The sequence below is a fragment of the Caretta caretta genome, chromosome 5, assembly GCF_965140235.1.
Source record: "Caretta caretta isolate rCarCar2 chromosome 5, rCarCar1.hap1, whole genome shotgun sequence".
Classification (NCBI taxonomy): Eukaryota; Metazoa; Chordata; order Testudines; family Cheloniidae; genus Caretta; species Caretta caretta.
Genome location: NC_134210.1, coordinates 106,303,004 through 106,322,814, shown reverse-complemented (window position 1 = coordinate 106,322,814; position 19,811 = coordinate 106,303,004). Strand labels below are relative to the sequence as shown.

Below are 19,811 nucleotides of genomic sequence, written 5' to 3'. Positions count from 1 at the left end.
TGAGCTATAGGACAGATATCTGTGTGGTTATAAGATCTTTGCTTACTGGTTATATCCATTAGGGTAGGAATGGGTGACCCTCAAATTTATACCCAAAACTCAAACCAAACCCAAAGTGACTATTCTTTGAAGTTTTGAGGTTCATAAATATATAACATTTGTCCTTATGCTGTTTTTCATTTTTGTACCATTCTGGCCTGTCACTTCTGGCTTTGGCTGAAACCAAGAAATGGTATAACAAAATGGGATCTGTTCTAAGGGTGGAGTATAGCAAACCCACTTTTATTACCTTATTGGACTGATCAATACACTACATTCTGGGCTCTAAACAGTAAGCTTCCAAAATCAGACCTATGTGTTGAGCAGAATCTCTATGATATAGGAGCAGAGTGAGCTTTATGAGGTATTTTAATGACAAGGCAAGCTGGTCAGGTTATAATGGTATTCCCATGACCTGTAATATTCTATGACTATAGCAAAGTGGCAATCAGAATGGTGCAAAATTACTTTTTTCCCCCTTAGGTGTCAGTGTGCTACCCATACTCACCCAGAATAGTCCCGCTGAAGTCAATGGTAGTATTTATGAAATAAGGTAGTACTCACTGTGTGTAAGTGCATCATGATCTGGCCCTTACAAAGTATCAGACAAAATGACTGTCAATCTCAGCTTTTAAAACGATCATTGTAAGCAAGACGATTGGGAAAATAATTTTTTATTCTTTTTTCACATTGGATCCCTAAGACCCTGTCTTCACTGACCACATTAAGTGTTTAAAAGAGATTTAAAGAGTGTTTTAAATTTAACATTGTAAATGCCTGGGTAGATGGTTGAGGCAGGTGGAAGGGAGAATTGTGTTAAAAATATGATGGTGAGTCCAACCTTAGTTTGCTCTCGTGTATACCAATCTGTGATGCATTTAGTTTTAAGAATCAAATTAGAAGTAATTTACAGATTTTGTTTTGAATTATCAATTAAGTATCTTCCTGTATTTAGAATTTGTATGATCGGGCATCTGCCCCACCCTATCATGTAAAGTGTTAATAGAGGCCAAGGGAGGCTGTATGGGGAAGCAGCCAATAGGAGAGAGGCTCGGTGGAGCAGCTAATCCGAGTCCAGGCAGGCCCCTATAAGAAGAGCCACAGGGCAGGGTAGAGTCAGTTGCTGCTGGGAGCCAAGGTAGTAAGGACTGCATCCCTGGAGGGCTGAGAGAACTAAGGACCTTGGACAGAGCAGCTGCTGGCAGGGACCAGGGAAGTGAGAGGGAGCTCCTTGCTGGCTGCTGGGACTGAAGAGCTGAGTGGCCTGAGGTAAGGACAAAGAAGGTGCTCGGGCCATGGGGAAGGGAAATATAGCAGCATTGATGGAGGTTACAGAGGAGCAGCAGGAGGCTGCTATTTACAGGGTCCCTGTGTTTGGGCCCAGACTAGTGGGCAGGCCAAGGTCCCCTGCTCTCACCATTGGGGAAATGGCTGGACTGTTGGACAGATATGCTCCCCCCCACTCCCCGCAGAAGGGGAAAACAGATGATGACCCAGCCAGAGGGCTGAGGTGCTGCACTTCTGGGAGTTGGGAGAGAAGCCATAGGCGGGAGCAGAGACAGAGACACAGTGTGCAGACTGTGAGTGTGGCGTCGGCCTCAAGCTAATCCCCAGCATGACCAGGAGAAGGCGCCAGTCGGGCGATGAGGGCTGCACCCTGTGACAATAGTATCACTGATCTTATCTTAGATACTTTTTTAAAAAATAGGGAGTTAACTTGCTAATTGATTGGTATGTTACAAGCTGTTTTTGCTGCAAGGTTATTTGAATTGTGTTTAAATGCCGTTTTAACCTCTTCTTAAAGGCTCGTATAGACAGGACCTTAAATGAAACTGAACTATGTTGCAGGAGAGTCTACTGTTTCCATATTTTCAGCCCAGTTTTACAAACTCAAAAGATGTAAGCAATTTGGATAAGCTTCAAGCAAGCTTATAAACTTCTGGGTACTTATCTGAATTTAGCATTTTTAGTTTTACACCCCTTCACTACCATAAAGGTACTGCTCTGCTCTTTTTGAATGTTGGCGCTTTTTAAATTGTCTCAAACTAGGTGCCCCAAAAACCGATGAACCTATAACCACAAGTAATTTTATAACATCTTGAACTCTATTTTTAATGGAAAGTTATGTGGTTGAATCTGTCATCTTTCAGTTTTGACATGGGGAATCAATGGTAAAGTCTGACCTGATACTGTTCAGATATCATTTCATGATAATTTGTTTTTCTATTCTGAATAAATAAATTAAAATCTCAAGACAAATTATTATTATTTTATTAATTATTTAGCATCATTATAGAAAAGTCTCCTTTTTTAAGAAGAACTATCCCAAATTCTGTGTAGAAGTGAGCACCCTTGTATGTATATAGGAAAACTGAAAGAAAGCCATTTTTGTATAAACTGTTATTCTTCCAGATTCAAAATGTATATGCTGTTCTTGCAGCAAGGGGTGTAGTCTGCCTGGATTTGCCTATTGTTAGTTTGTTGTCTCATTCCTGAACTTCATTTTATCTCTATAGTCTCAGGTGGCCTGCAACAGCTGACTTACATGTTAGGAATACCCTCAAGGAGTTTTTCAGGCTGAGTGGTAGAACTTTGTACTGGAAAATTGTCTCTACCTGTGAATGTCAGGAATTTTTGTGTGTGCCTGCTCATATGGAAACTTGCCTCTTTCAGCTCTGTTGAGGCAAGCAAGTATCTTCCCTGGTATCTGTGGCTTGTTGAAGTGTGAATATCCATGAATATTCTTTGGTGATATTTAAACGTCTCAGTTCTGAAACAGTCTCAGGCTTTTCATTCCGATTGGGGAAAAAAAATCTACATTCAATTTTCCTACAGCTTTCTTTTCAGTGAGTGCTCATAGTACCATGAAGAACAAGGATTTGGCTGCTTTGTATGAAAGAGCCTGAGAGAAAGAGAGAGAGAGTATTGAAGTTATAAGAACGTGCCTATCATGATCTTAATGTGTCTTGTATAAAAATAGCACTAAGACTACATGATAAATGCTTTCATCTTTTGAACCAATGTCAGCTAATGTCATCCCTTACCTCAGTAGCAGTTGGTTTGTTAGCATGATAACATGTCACCAGGTTGGGAGGGGTGAGTAAAATAAGGGGAAGTGGGTGGGGAGTATTGTTGAATCTTTTGGAGGGTGTTACGTTTTCGATGGACTGACCATGTAAATAAATTGTTGCTATGTGTGCATCTGGAGAGGAAGTGCAAGAGGCCCACTTCATCATCATCATCATCATCATCATTATTTATTTCATGTATGAAAGGCCATCAGTTTGCTTGGCACTGTACACAGTCCCTTCCTGTAAGGGACCTGCAGTCAAATTAGGCTCAAACAGAAGCATTACATAATAGATAATGGCCACAGTTTTCAAAAGTGACTGGCGATTTTTGGTGTCCAACTTCAGTCAGCTTAAAGGGGTCTGATTTTCAGAAAGTGATGGGCACCTGCTCTCTGAAAATCAGGCCCCTTTTAATTGTCTTGAGTTGGGCACTAAAAGCACTATTCACTTCAGAAAATCTTGGCCTAAACTTTTAATGATAGTGACTCTACCGGCACAATAGTCACTTGACAGTTAAGATATACTATTTAATATTCTTTTGCCATTGAAATCCAGCCAAAAAAGTCTTGTTTTAACCTCTCACAAAGATAAATCGGACTGAAAATTGCTAGGTGTCCTGAGAATTTAATATCTATGATCACAGAGCATGAGAGGCTGGCGGGCAGGGGACGGCACATCTTTGAAAGAGAAAACGCCTTATGTTGGGACAAGTGGAGAAGGAAAGAGAATAAAAGCCTGCGTACTTGCTGTAATACCATCAACTTACAGTTCATATGATCTTCCAAACTCTAAACTTAAATCCATTTTGTTTCCGCTAAACATTCAATATTTGTAGTCAGCGGCTTCCATTTTCAAATAACACGATGCACTGAACCAGAAGTTGCAAATATTCCTGAACAAGTAGCATCAGCTTCTAGCAGCATGACCCAGGAACAGCAGCTCTCACAGGAAATATTTCAGGACAGCACCAAAGGGTGTGTGTATGCACGGCGGAGGGGTTAAAATGCACACACCCAAAAGAAAGAAAAACTAATTTATTTTCATCAAGATTAATTTGAAGAGAGTGGTTTTCTACAGGCTTCTGAAATCTGAGTGCATTCTTACCATTAGCTCACTGCACTTCCAGTGACCCTCCTAATGTCTGACATGGAATTTATTAGTGAACGTTAAGGAAATAAGTATGTTTTGGAGAATAAAGGCCTTAAAGGAACATTTTCAATTTGTTTAGGCCGCAACATATCTTTTCCTTATGGGAAGGTAAATGGCATGCTACATCCCTGGAAGGATGAGACAACATAAGAAAAGCTTTATGAGACTTCAAAAAGCTATAGAAAATTCCCCTCCTTGAATTAACTATATTGAACATGATGCATTCTTTCTCTCTCCAGATCCGTTTGGGAGATGTTATTATCAAGTATTTTCAGTATGAAAGCTAGCGTTCCTTAGGCCTGCTTACTGGAAACTGGTACAGCTTCTACTGAAATATAATTTGAAAGTGGGAGGTGCTTGTAGAGCTAAGCAGGTGGATGGATGGATGGATAGACAAACACATACGTTCTCTCTCACATACACATACATTCAGTTTTCATATGCATTATACTAAAAGTTGCATTAGGTTTATTTATAGTTTTAAATTGAAGTTTTTAAAATTTGTTTCTTTTCTTATTAACTCAAAACGTAATTATAGTAATGCATCTGTGTTCTGGTTGCTAAGGACCAAAACGAGAGCTTTAACTAATAAGTCTTTTGAATGTGTAAAAGCATTTAATGTGGCATCTTCCGTGAATGAGGCAGGTCCCTAAGCTATAACTGGACCTGCTAAAATTGAGCTAAAAGTGTTAATCTTGTTTACATTCATGATAAATGAGATCTTCAGTGAGTTGATAGCTGGATTGAGCTAACACAATTGAAAAAAGTGTCTTTCATCTAGTCTACACAAGACCTGTGTGGCTTCCACCTACTGTAGACATCTTACAAATAAATCACAGACATTCTGGAGAAACCACCAATATTAATTCTCCCAAAGTTTCAGAAAACTGCAGAAGGTGGTAATTTCCTAATTCTTATTAATAAAATATTATAGTCTATGAAGTTCATTTTAAGATAGGGTGACCAGATGTCCCAACTTTATAGGGACAATCCTGATATTTAGGGCTTTTTCTTATCTAGGTGCCTATTGCCCTCCAGCCTCTGTCCCGATTTTTCACACTTGCTATCTGATCACCCTATTTTAAGAGTGTAGAAAAATCAAATTCCCATTAGTAACTTGTTCCTTTTGTTTTAGACATCCAAGTATGATTTAGGACATCACTTCCTGTCAAACATTCCACCCCAGCCCCCAGTGCATCTTTTCCAGCAGGTTCAATTGTTAAAGGGTTTTTTTTCTGTTCTTCAACCAGATGACAGCTTCTCAAATGGTGGTTTGTGAACTGGTGCAACTGGGAGATGCTTATATATATATATATATATATATATATATATATGCTTCCCAGATAGGGTGACCAGATGTCTTGATTCTGTAGGGACAGTCCCAATATTTGGGGCTTTTTCTTATATCAGCTCCTATTACCCCCCACCCTCTGTCCCGATTTTTCACACTTGCTATCTGGTCACCCTATTCCCAGACTAGATAGAAAGACGTGCTAACTCTGCTCGAGCTAGTGCACTAAAAATAGCAGTGTGGATGTTGCAGCACATTGCAATGGCTTGGGCCAGCCACCAGAGGTCAGGTGAACAGACATGTAACTCAGGTGGCAAGCCCATGCTGCTATTTTGAGCATGCTAACTCAATCAAAGCTAGAGTGGGTCTCTCTACCTGGGGGGCTGGGAGGCACAATCCCAACCATAGTGGTGACATAGATCTGCAGTGATTTGTAGACCCCTTCCTGTTTTTCCTCAGAGTGACTGAAATGTTTTGAAATCTCAAACTGTATGGGATGTTGGTGCTCGGGAACGGTGCTGGCTTCACAAGGTATGTGGAAGACTGCTGAATCTGTATGCGGGGAGAAAAAGCTGAAGAACGTCTGAGTGTTCTTGGGTGTTCTCCTCTTCTCTCGATAATTAAAAACAACTTGGATTAACACACACACACGCAGAGCAGCAGTTTGTGTTCTTATCGGGAATACAATACAGTATTTGTTCTCATTGTTCTTTTAGGATTGGATCTGACTTGGATTCAATTTGGATCCAACAGGGTTCAAACTATAGCTTATTTCTTTACTGTATTAGCCAGGCTAATTTGTAAGAATTGATTTCATAAGTGTGTGCCTCAGCATCATATATCAATAATTTCAAATAAAAGAATTTTCAATTATTGAAACCTTATATTGTTTTTATACTATTACTGTGATTGTCTTAAAAAATCAACAACTCTTTTTCCCCTAGCCTTTTGGATCATAGATGGTATCTTTAACCTAAACAAATCATTCATTTTCAGGAAAGATAAGAAATATATACTTGTATTATGCATCTGTTTTATACAGAATTATTTCAGCTTGTTAAACTAAACATGCAATGTTTTGAAATTGTAGATTTCTCCGGATGAAATGGCTTGCGTCTTAAAATTTGATGGATGAATTCTTTCTATCAAACCATGTATTTTACATGTCTGTTGATGTAATTTTCTGATATGTTTCATAACAATGAACTGAGAAGGAAATTATAGTTTCCTATAACTCACTTCATAGTTATTGGTGCCATTCTATTAATTTTATTCACTAACTAAAAGAACTAAAAGCCATAGAAATCCAGTGTTTCATTGTGATATATTTCTGTACATACTGAAATATGGTTTAAATTAGCATCAGAACATCAAGTTATATATGTTGGAACTAATGTGAAACATTCAGAATATATGCAGTGTGGTGGAAAGATTTAAAAACATAAGTTCGTAGCAATATTGTATTGCCCCCCGCCCCAAAAAGGTATCTGAAGACTGGGGCCAGATCCTAAGCTGGTGTAAATTGGTATAGCTCTGTTGACTTTAATGGAGTTACACTGATTTATACCATAAATCAAGGTAGCCATAGTAAAACAGTACTAAGAGCCGCAACCAGAAAAACTATCCCTGTGAGCATTAAAGTACATGTTTTGCACCAGATACTCACCTGTTGTTAAACAGCATAGCTCCATTGACTTTAATAGAGCTATGCTGATTTACATTATCTGAGGCTCTGGCCCATAATACTGTAAATAAATATATTAATATGTAAAATGAAATATGTTACATATTTACTATAGGTGAAGTGTGATCAGTATTGGCCAAGCAGAGGGACAGAGACCTATGGGCTGATCCAAGTGACCCTGCTAGACACTGTTGAATTGGCAACATACTGTGTTCGAACATTTGCACTTTACAAGGTACGTTTTCTGTGGTGCCCTCCCTGCCCCCATCATTTAAAGGAAAGGCTGCTTTAGAGAAATCAGATCTCTTAAGGATTTACTTAAATTTTGATCCTATTTGCAACAGTGAAGAATAAAACAATTCTTCTGTTATCACAATGCATTTTTCACCCAGGCTGGTGGTTTATCGGTAAATATGGAGCTCTCGCTGTGAACAACAGTTTAATTGAATGAAGAATTAGCTGAAGCACAGGCAGTTGTTGCTGTGTGCTGTAACGTATAACTAAAACCCTCATGTCACTTGAGCCACAAAACCAGCAATTTAGAGTAGCTGTATTTTTCTCCGATAGCCAGAGTTTGCTTTTTCTGTGTTCCCATATGAGGTTTAGCTGGCTTTCATCATTATGCGCAGTTATGCCATCACTTCATTCCATAGTGCTGCCGTAGCATCAGATAGCAGTTGTTTCATTAAAAGGTTTGATTTGATAGAATGGTTCAAGTGAGAAAAGAGAAGTGCGGCAATTCCAGTTCACTGCCTGGCCTGACCACGGAGTTCCAGAACATCCTACACCATTCCTAGCTTTCCTACGACGAGTCAAAACTTGTAACCCTCCTGATGCTGGACCTATGGTGGTGCATTGCAGGTAGGCACAGACTTTACTTCAAAGCATCTTGAAATATCACACTGAAATTGTTTTTTATGATTAATGCCCTGTGTTTTAAAGTATATGAATAATGTCCTTTGTGCCTCTGGGCGTTTCTTCTGTATTGGGATTGCATCCTGCCCATGCTATGAAAGGGCTTGGTCTCAATGATATAGTGGGTTTTTTTGCATCTCAGTGACATTCTATGATTGTAAAATGAAATGTTGGATATTTGGCAACATACTTATGGGCAGGTAAATAAGGCAAATTAGGAATTCAAGTGCAAAATTGCCAAATTTGATGGATTCAGAGAAAGATTTTTGGTTTGTGCAATGGGATCTCATTTTAAAATACATGGAGTCTGTGCGAATGGAATATACTATTTGTTAGTAGAAGTCTATAAGCAGAGAGGGTAGATGGGATAGTTAACACACAGGCATATTCGGAAGTCACTGGAGAAAAAGAAGCAGTGTTGTGTTTGCTCTTGGTTTAAGACTGTATTTTAGAGAAACTATGTTCTGGTATTTTTTTGAGTAATAAAATTGTTGTGGTTTCTAATATTGCACATTAAAACAAATAGCATGAAATCTAGAGAAGATAAAAGGGAACTGCTATAAAGACTAAGAAAAGCCTGAATTCCAGACTCAAGTTTAGTCCTTCACTTTAAAACAGAGATTGGATGGAAGCTCAGAGAGAGCATGAGGAATGCATTACCAGGGGTTGTACTGGATTCATTGTCACTGGTAATTTTTAAATCAAATCTGGATGCTTTTCTAAAAGGGGTGCTTTAGATCAAACAGGAATTAATTAAGGGAAGTCCTATGGTCTGTGTTATGCCGGAGGTCAGACTAGATGATCACAGTGTCCCTGAGGGCAATTATCAAATGATCCAACCCGAGTCATCAAATCACAACTTCTGGCAGTCAGAGGTTTAGGGACACCCAGAGCATGGAGTCAGTGGTCCTGACCATCTTGGCTAATAGCCATTGATGGACCTACCCTCCATGAACTTGTCTAATTCTTTTTTGAATCCAGTTATACTTCTGGCCTTCGCAACATTAACTGGCAACAAGTTACACAGGTTGATTGTGTGTTGTGTGAAACAATACATCCTTATGTTGGTTTTAAACCTACTGCCTATTAATTTCATTGGGTGACCTCTGGTTATATGAAGTGGTTAATAACACGTCCTTATTCACTTTCTCCATACTATTCATGATTTTATAGACCTCTGTCATCTCCCCCCCCCGTCATCTCTTTTTTAAGCTGAACAGTCCCAGTCTTTTAAAAAAACAAACAAAAAGACCTCTCCTCATACAGAAGCTGTTCCAGACCCCTAATCACTTTTGTTGCCCTTCTCTGTAACTTTTCCAATTCTAATATATCTTTTTAGTGATGTGGTGACCATAACTGTATGCAGTATTCAAGTGTGGGTGTACCAGGGATTTATACAATGGCATTATGATATTTTCGGTCTTATTATCAATCCATTTCTTAATGGTTCCTAACATTCTGTTAGCTTTCTTGACTGCCGCTGCACATTGAGCAGATGTTTTCAGAGAACTATCCACGATGACTCCATGATCTCTTTCCTGAGTGGTAATCAGTTTCCCTGAAATTCTCCACTAGCTTCCTCACCTTCCACTTCAGTTTCAAGCTTTTCATCCTCCCTTTCAGAGCTGCACTACCTATTCTCCTGTCTACTTCTCAATTCCTGTTTTCCTCATTAGCATTGTTTTAAAGGGCCTTTTTTGTTTCTTTTTCCCATCTTAGCACACTTCCATACTAAATCCTCTGTTTGTGTGCAAAGCTCATTCACTTCCCTATAAAAACACCATTTTCCTGTCAAAAATTGCAAAGTTTACTCCACCAAAGCAAGAAGTGGTTGTGGTGATGGTGGTGGTAGTGGTTTGGTTGGTTTGTTGGGTTGTTTTCTTTTAAATCTGTATTGCTTTGAGACTAGACCATCACAAGGTTCCTTGATGTATCTGAAAGTTATTGTCCGTCTAATGCAGAGCCAGATTGTGCAACCCTTGCTAATGGTGAGCAGCACTTATGCAAGTAGTCCCATTTAAGTGAATAAAAATCTTATTATGTGTCATTGTTGCCCACTCTGAGTATGAGGTACACAATGGGACATTTAGATTGTAAGATTAATGTCTTTGCCAGGGCTCAATAAACAGTAATGATGACAGATTATAAAAATATTAATACAATTTTATAAGCTTTTTATGTATACATTTGGTAGAAGCTAATGAAACAATTAACAGGGAGAAGCTGTGGATGCAATTTCCCTCAGTGCCAAAAAAGCTTTCAACACAGTACAGCCGAAAAGACAAATCAGCTAGGCCACTAAGCACGTATAGCACAGGAGTGAGCTACATTTTCATTGAAAGTCTAGATAAATTTGATGTGGTTTTTTGTTGACGGTTGTGGTGGTGTTCATGGGCTGAATGCTGAACAACTTCCTCAGTTTTTACTCTGGTAAACTCTCACTGAAATCAATAGGAGTTTGCCTGTACAAGGAATGATTAACAACCTAGAAAGGATCTGAGGATTTGACTCTATAAATACAACAGACTAAGAACTGGGAACATATAGGTATTGTAAGTGAAGGGGCTTAATGCATGCTTTTCCACACATTTCTACCAATCCACCTTAATCTTGACCTACAATCCTCCTGCTATTCCAGTCCACTATGTCTCTTAAAAACAGATATGGCAATCTCTGAAGATTGATTATAGACAGACATCTTCTAGGTTAGATAAAGATCTAAAGATTGATTTAAATGTGGGAGCTGAGACAGTTTTGAACCAAAGTCACTGTAGCTGAAGGGCTGGCTTAGTATACTGCAGTGCCACCAACCCCCTGGGATGAACTAGTTGAAAGCATAAAGAATTTACTTACATGTCGAAGATAGAGTGTGTTTATTAGTGGAAACAGTTTGAAGTGAAGGGAAGTGACAACTGGAGTACCACTTTGAAAACGTTAGGATGGATTCTTTTTATGGATCAGTGACCAGGAAGGAGTTCTTAGTCCTAAGTGATTAAATTAGATGCTGATACAAAATAGGAGGCAACATTCTGAATGACCGGACTAGATAAGTTATGGTCAGATAAATGGTTTGTACATATCTAATACATAGAGAATATTGTATAATGAGATCAATACAAAATCAAAAACAAAAAAAATACAAAGAGAATACACAATCCTCTCTCTCTAGTCATGTACTAATAAGATCCAGGAAGGAGAAAAATGTGTGTGTTACTGAAAATTATTCTAGCTCTGGCAATTGACAGTTTGGCTGCATGTGAAATACTGAGTTTTGATCAGATCATTTTTTAAAAAAAAACGTGTTGCAGAAATGTAAAACATACAGTACAGCAGTCAAGGATCTTAGTTACTCAGAAAGAGTAAGAGAAAGTAGGTATGTATTCTTAGGTAATAGGATATTAAGAGGCAGTCCTGTCAAAGTACACTCAATTCTGAAGGGAATAAATAGTGACATTAAGCTTCTGAAATAGTTCCAAAGACAAGATTAGGGCTTCATCTACACAAAAGCTTATACTTGTATAAATGTGCCTCTTATACAGGAATAACCCATACTGATATATCTTCATCCATACTGGGGGGTTGTACAGCTTTAACTATATCAAGCTAGTTAAAGTGATGCATATTTTGTGTGTAGACAAGCCCTAAAGGAGCAAAAAGTTAAACAAATTTAGGAATAATTTCTGCATATAGTACCAAATTCTGTGATCCCTACTTGTGTAATACTTTGGCAAAGACAGCAATATAAGCAGCACTTTTTAAAAAGTGAAACTTAGAAGAGGAAAAATAAGCTAATTCAAAAGAGACTGATATTTTAGGATGAAAGAAATCCAAGAAGTCTAATTCATGATATGTGTCCAAATCTTGATTGGCTCAATAGGCATAAGTAGTGTGATGCTTATATTCCATGGTAATAGTCACCTTAGAAATACCTAAGCTAGATAGATGCTGCTTTATCTACAAAGTATTAAATTTTAAACATTTATCCTTTCATTTCTTTGTTATAGAGTAGTTCAGCACTATCACAGCACAACTTCTGCTTCCACACTGATGTGTCTTAATTTGCAGAGGTGACTTTTTTAAAAAGCATTTTTGTTTTAAATGCAGATTTAAACCTGAGGATTCTGCATTAGGTAGACCAGTGGTTCCCAAACTTGTTCCACCACTTGTGCAGGGAAAGCCCCTGGTGGGCCTGGCGGTTTGTTTACCTGCTGCGTCCGCAGGTTCGGCCGATTGCGGCTCCTAGTGGCCGCGGTTCGCTGCTCCAGGCCAATGGGGGATGCTGGAAGCAGCATGGGCCGAGGAACATACTGGCCGCTGCTTCCAGCAGTTCCCATTGGCCTGGAGCAGCGAACCGCAGCCACTGGGAGCCACAATCGGCCAAACCTGCAGACCCGGCAGGTAAACAAACTGGCCCGGCCCACCCAGGGCTTTCACTGCACAAGCGGCGGACCAAGTTTGGGAACCACTGAGATAGACTATAATGTGTGTTCTAATGATAGTGGGGAAAGCACATGTTTATGTTTGAAGCTAGATTAGTGCAGGCAAACAGGTGCTAATCAGATCACAATAAAATTGTCCTGGAGGGCATCTGGAAACTCGATACCACTTTGTTTTCAGAACATCACAGAAACTTTAGTACTTGCTTCAGTAACACTACATAAAAGCTTAACATGTAAGTTGCAATCCCAGACATTTCAATATTTTTTTAATATCAGCACAATACGGCATATCTTTCAGAGACATTTAGCTTAGTGAAGTTTCAGTACACACTTTTCATTCTGTTATGGCAAACAGAAAAACTTAGATAGTTTGGAGGAATGTCAGTTATTGATTTGAGTAGCACCCTGCCCTTATGTACTGAAACCCCTAATTAGCACACTAAAGACAAGTTAACTTTAACATATAATATGACCCTGCCTTTTTTTTAAAATAGGCTATCTACCTAACTTTTGTCCAAGCTAAAGTATTTCAAATTTGTAGATACAAGTGCACTGTTTCTAGAGGAACATTTCACATTACACCAATGCCTGTCTACTTCCTGCTGGACTCTAGCTTCCCAACCCCCACTGCCGCACACCACACAATCTTCAGTGTCTAATCCTGGCAGTGAATAGGTTGCAGATGAAGGTCTATCCTTTTTCACGGTGTGGAAAAAATCCCTCCAGTACGTATTCAAAAATCTCTCAAAGGAGATCGAAAACATTAAAAGCTTCCTCATCCTTTCCCTCCCTCTACCTTGAAAACAACTCAGAATCCTTATTCTCCTTCTGTGGGTGGCTGATAGCACTGAAGAGGAAAAGAGTATAATAAAAATCTCTAACACCACCAGTGTGAATTATTCCACAGTTCCTATACTTACCCCCATTTTCTTTTCCCACTGCATTTAATATTGAATCTTTCTGCCTGCAATTATATGGAAAACAGCTATATGTTGGACTGTGCTAGCTCTGGCCTATTTACACCCCACCTGCAACTAGCTTCAGGTCACTATATGCCTGATTAGAACCCCTCTTCCTCCACAGGCTGCCATAATCCTGAGGCCTTTCCCTATCTCAGGGAAAAGTCCAGTGCAGTGGATGCCAAAGTTACTTCTTCATTTTAAAGAAGTACATTAGATAGAGAGATGCCTGGCAATGTTCCTTGCAGTTGGATCCAAAGAAAAAACGTTTGAGACTTCGTGATATTTAATAATAGTAACATATCTTTCTTTCCTGCTAGTATAAATTATAATAATAAGATCCCTTTTCTAATTTTTGTTTCATACTTGTCTTGACAATCTCAGTGACTCTGACCATACAATGTGCTGGGGGAGACAAGGTAGGTGAGATAATATCTTTTTTGGACCAGCTTCTGTTGGTGGAAGGTACAAGCTTTCAAGCTAACAGAGCTCTTCTTCAGTCTGGGGAAGGAACTCAGAATGTCTGAGCTCAATACAAGCTGGGACAAACTGTTAAGCATAAGGGGAGATGCATCTTGTCGGGGGGCACTTGAAATGGAGCAGGCAATAGGGGTTAGACTGTTAAGCAAAAGGGGTTTGAAGTGGACGACTAAGGGTCAGCATGCAGGTGTGTTACAAATTGTTATAATGAGCCATGAAACCAAGTGTCCCTGTTGAGTGCATGATTTTTAGTGTCTAGCAGTGTTATGAATTTAAGTTCCCAGGCTCACTTTTGGAAAGTGTTGTGCAGGTTTCCCTTGAGGACGAGTATTGAAAGATCAGATATGGACACTGGTTTCAGGGCTCGTTACAAGAATTTGAAAGACCAACACCTAGCTTTTCAGTTCATTTGCATAATGAAAACCATTTAATAGTAACCTGGATGGCAGGAACAGAAACTCGAATGTTCCAAGAACAGGAATAGAAAGGCCAACTTCACATTCCCTACAAACTCAGTTTCAGAGATGTGATATTTGAGTGTCCTGTACTTCAAAGGCTCTCAAACTGATGGTGTCCAAGATTTTTTGTTGTTGTGCTGATTATAAGAGTCCTCATGCAATTGCCAGTGTGTTGTATGCTCAGAGCCACTGGAATTATATAGACAAAAAGCAAAGTGTGAATCGATACACGTGGAAATGCCTATGGTTTTAAGTACTAATTGATCCTTAGAATGATTTTAATAAAGGATTCCGGGCATTTAATCCAAAATTTTCAAACTTGGCATTTAGATCCATAATTAGGCTGCTAAATAAGTGGCTTGACTTCAAAGGTTCTAAGCCTACCCCCACTCCACTGGAGTCAACAAGAGCAGTGGGTGCTCAGCACCTTATAAAATTAGGCACCTGATGTAGTGCCTAACTTTAGGCACCCACACTTGAAAAATCTGAAAGTACAGGAGTGATAATTATCTGTTGCTTACACAGTATGAGGAGTGTGCTAGCTGCTATGAAGCACCCAATTGTGATACCTTGACAATGAGTGTGGCTATAAAAATGTAGGTAGGATGTGGCTATTGTAGGATAAAGCAATCCCCAATGATACGAAGAACACTAACAAATGATATTCTAATTTGATATTTATCAAGTTTCACCAAAAATTTTAAAAATTAATTCCCAAATCTCTACATAGGAAATGAGCATTTTATAAATGTAATTTTAGCTGTCCTCTACACTGTACATGTTCCAGTAATTATTACTAGAAGCATTCGTTAAAATTTGAAAGTGGACAAATAATAATAGCATTTGTTCATTGAGATTCAATAATGGAAAATATCTTCTTGTGGTCTCTTTGCAGTCCTATGTTTATAAACCCCTCTGTGCTGTCAGTGCTGTCATTGAGGACCAGCTTATCTTTAGAAATCCTAAAATAGAGCTTCCATGACTGCATAAAGAAAGATTTTTTTTCCCATAAAAGTAATAATTTTGTAAATCACCTGAGCCGTAAAGGAACATAGAAAAAACCGTACCAGATCAGATCAGAAACCCATCTTTGACAATGGCAAGTGCCAAATCCTTCAAAGAAAAATGTAAAACTCCAGTGATGGACAATTTTTCAGTAACATGTTTCGTCCTAACTGCAAGCAGCTAATGATTGGCTTAGTCCTGCTGTATGAGGATTTCTATACCATCTCGTTCTTTTTAACCAGGGGTCTCAAACTCAATTTACCTCAGGGCCAGTGGCAGTCCTCAAATCCTCTCAGTGGGCCAATAATGTCACTTATGCCACCCAGAAGCCACCCCCAAAGCTCTGCTCCCTCAAAAAATTCCACCCTCCACCTGCCTAACGCCTCTGGGAGGGAGTTTGGGCAGGGGTGGAGGTCTGGGGTAGGGTATTGGGGTGCAGAAGGGGTGAGAGCTTGGGCTCTGGGAAGGGTTCTGGGGTGCAGGCTCTGGGATGGGGCAGGAGGTGGGGGGGCAGGAGGAGGGGGTGGGGTTGCAGGCTCTAGGAGGGAGTTTGGGGGCAGGAGGGGGTGTGTGGCAACAGGGTGGTGGTGCAGGCTCTGGGAGGGAGTTTAGGGCAGGAGGGGGTGTGTGGGGAGGGGGTGCAGGCTCTGGGAGGGAGCTTGGGGGCGGAAGGTGGTATGTGGGGAGGGGTCAGGGGGTGCGGCGCTTGCCTGGGGCTCCAAGCAGGGTGGGCCAGGAGGCCTCCACACACTGCTGCCCCCAGGTACTGCCCCCACAGCTTCCCATTGGCCGCAGGGAGTGCTAGGGGTGGGGACAGCATGTGGCGGCACAGCCCCGCCACAGGGCCACAGGGCGGGGCCAGCAGACACGTGGACTGAGCAGGTGGAAGCCACTCAGCTCTGCTGCGCTGCCGGTGGTGAGTGGGGTCCCGGTCTATTTTAAATTGCCTGGGTGGGGGGAGCGGAGCGCTGGTGGGTGGCAGGTGGGACCAAGGGAGAGACCTGGCCTCAAAACTGCTGGAGCCCCATGGGCCACATTGGGGAGGTTCGCGGGACGCAAGTTTGAGGAGATTAAAGATCTTTCAAAAAAACAACAAGGAGTCTTATTTGGGCATAAGCTTTTGTGGGTAAAAACCCACTTCTTCAGATGCATCACTGAAAGATCTTTCAGTGACTTAAATGACCTGAACCATATTAAAATGTAATAATTTATATAAGTTTGTTTAAACAAAAACAATGTATTTTCCACGTTATCTCAGTTCATCGATGCATTTTAGTGCTGATAATTATTGCCATATATTTATTATCATGTTCTACAAATCCTGTAATTTCCTTTGACTTATGCTGTAGTTTGGTATATTATTTGATCAGCAATCTCAATGAGTCATTTTAGCCATATGTATTTAGTTAATTGGTTACTTTTTTCCCTGCTCATGTTTATATATAATATACTCTGTAAGGGAAAGGAAATCTGACTGCTTGCAGCTGAGTCTGGTAAAAGAGAAAATTCGGGTCTATCAGAGCCAACAGCTGTCCATAATGAATTCTGAACTAAAATTACTAGTGAAGAAAAGAATCTAGCCATCTGCAGGAAATGTGAAAATATTTTTATAACCTAATAGCTGAGATCTGGATAAGGGTACCACTGAGATTTCCCAGCTGTACCTACAGTGTATTCCCAAATATCCGTGGACACATAGTACACTGTAGCACATTGCATCAGCTTGGCTACACAACATTTTTGGCTGCACTTGCACAGGCTGTATTTTGTTCTAAAGTAATCAGCATGAAAGTCCTCTTTTTCAAATCGATTTCCTGTGCCTCTAGAAATAAAATGCAGCTTTAAAAATAGTTCTGTTATCTTTGTATGGAGGCTTTCCAATCAGTGTTCCATTGCTTGAATATTTTCCTTTCATTTTTTAAAAAATTGTATGAATACTTCAGGATCCTGTTATTTGGAATCCGATTTTTATCTGATTGCTCCTTCCAATTGAATCATGCATTGTGTGGGGTTTGTTTAGTTTTGACACCTGGTTTTTATTATAATGGTATTCTAGTTCATTTTATAGTTGTTCTGATACTGATAAAATATTGCTACAAAAAGAATTCCATGCTTTTCTGCAGGTAATTTGCCCCATATAATAACTCTTAAAGTTTCAGATCCTATGGAGAGAGAGAAATTAAAGTGCAACCACGAGATGATCCACCACAGTTAAGAAATGAGAAATGTTTAGGGTTATTAAGCATGGTGGGCCTGATTCTCCACTGTGTCACACCAGTTTTATATCAGTATAACTCCAATGAAATAAAAAAAACCTGGGGTAATGGAGAGAACCAGGCCCTGTGGGACAAATTCTATCATTGGCAGGTTATCCACGTGGGCACCTAAAAAAGATATTTATCCGTTTCACTTTTTTAGCATTCTGGCTAAGAAAACATGCCAATGTAAAATATATCAAATTATAAGAGTTCATCACGGACGTTGTGTGCTTTGCATACAATCTCCATCTTATTTTGTTTTATCTGTCTGGTAGTATCATCAGTGTATCAGAGCAGTCACAAAGTTTCAATAAAATCTCAGGCTGCAAGACTGTATTTTTTTGTTCCTGCTAGGATTTTTGAAATGCTGCTCGGATTTTTGTGCATTAGTCATTCAACTATGTTATTAACAAAAGGTAAAGAAATATCTTGTAAAATTGAGATCCAAAATTCCTGCCCCTCTGAACCTGCTCATGAGCACTTCAACCCGAAGCTTCCTGCTAATTGTAGGTATTATTCAGGTTTGTAGAGTGAGATGGTATGTATCTACGCTTTGAGCAAGAGGTGTGATTTCCAGTTCAAGGAAGCATACTTGCCCTTGCTCTGATCGAGATAGTATGCTAAAAACGGAGTGCGGTCGCCTCAGTTTAGCCACCTCTCCTGTGTGCGGTATGGATAGGTACGTACTCAAGGTGTCTAGCCACTCACACTGGCACAGCTACGCTATTTTTAGCATGCTAGCTTGAGCGGAACTAGCACAAGTATGTCTTCTTGAGCTGGAAATCACCTTGTGACCCGAGGTGCCTGGGGCAGCCCTCACTGAAAATGCCAAGGTCAGGGCAGGCTGTGAAAAGGAGAGCAGATTCTCCCCAAACTGGAGGATAACACCGAAGTTAGATTCACCAACCAGTCACAAACAGTGCTCCTGGTCCCCCACACTGGTTATCAAGAAGCTGAAAAAAGAAATCACACAGCCCCCTTTACTGCCTTCCAGTTCTCTGGCTCCCGATCAGCACCTAGGTCCAGTAAACTGAGAAGTTATTTATAACTTTGCTCACTATATGAAATGCTCTCTGATTCCCAGAGGACCAGACACATTACCAGACCAATACTAGTTTGGATCTTACCCGAAATACCACACTGCCAGCCGGTCCTTTAGCATCTAAAACTAAAGGTTTTATTATAAAAGAAAAGAAAGAGAAGATTGCTTTGACTGTTTAACAACTATCAGATACATATGACTTCAGAGTCCATATATCAGATTCTTAGCAACATCGGTGAGTTTGCTGGCTTGGAAGTCCCTCTGGAGCTCGTCCTTTGTTCAGAGCTTCAGTTTGTAAAGAAGTTATTCCAGAGGTGAGAAGCAGGACTGAAGATAAAATGGAGAAGATGCAGCTGCTTCTTTATATCCTTGCTGTGTGGTTTGTACATCGTTTGTCCCAAACACAAGATCAGAGCACATGGGCATGGAAAAGCTCTTGGAGTACCCTATCCACAGACATGTCCCTACATATCCTGCTGACTCATAGGTGTAACCCCTGCCTTTTATCAATGGGCTCATTGTACAGATGATTGTCCTTTATGGGCCATTAGGCAGGCTAGATACTGCTGATGCCCATCTGTCTGGGGGTGTCACCCAGAAACAGAGCACAAGTTTGATATACAATTTATAACATGTATATATATATATATATATAACTCACAATACAAAGTTGATACATACATATAAATGTGATTATCATGGTTAGCCAATTATAACTTTTCTTACATGCCATATCTTGTAAGATTCATTGCAATTTTTTAATATTGGTATCAATAATATTTTAAATGGTCACTCATATTCCATACAGCATCTCTCACACACACCCAGCTTGAAGTGCAGCATATCTTAAAGTAGGCTGAGTCCAAGTCATTTAGGGCTTTGGAAAAGACCAGGACTTTTGAATGATATCAGGACTGAACAAATTGCTGATGCAGCATGGCGAGCCCCGGAGCAATGTGTTCTCATATTGGCTTACCTATGCACAAGGAACACAAGGTCATCACTTTGACTGGATCTTCAA

At 39.9% G+C, this 19,811-nt stretch overlaps 1 protein-coding gene across 40 annotated transcripts in view; it reads left to right on the top strand.

Moving 5' to 3' along the window:
* The window catches only part of PTPRD (protein tyrosine phosphatase receptor type D), a 1,703,394-nt gene that overhangs the window by 1,651,346 nt on the left and 32,237 nt on the right, over window positions 1-19,811 (top strand). For all 40 annotated transcript variants that reach the window (XM_048850700.2, XM_048850704.2, XM_048850702.2 and 37 more), the window contains 2 exons: window positions 7,350-7,469; window positions 7,941-8,095. In XM_048850700.2, coding sequence (XP_048706657.1) covers window positions 7,350-7,469; window positions 7,941-8,095 — 275 coding nt within the window. The remainder of the gene's footprint in view (window positions 1-7,349; window positions 7,470-7,940; window positions 8,096-19,811) is intronic.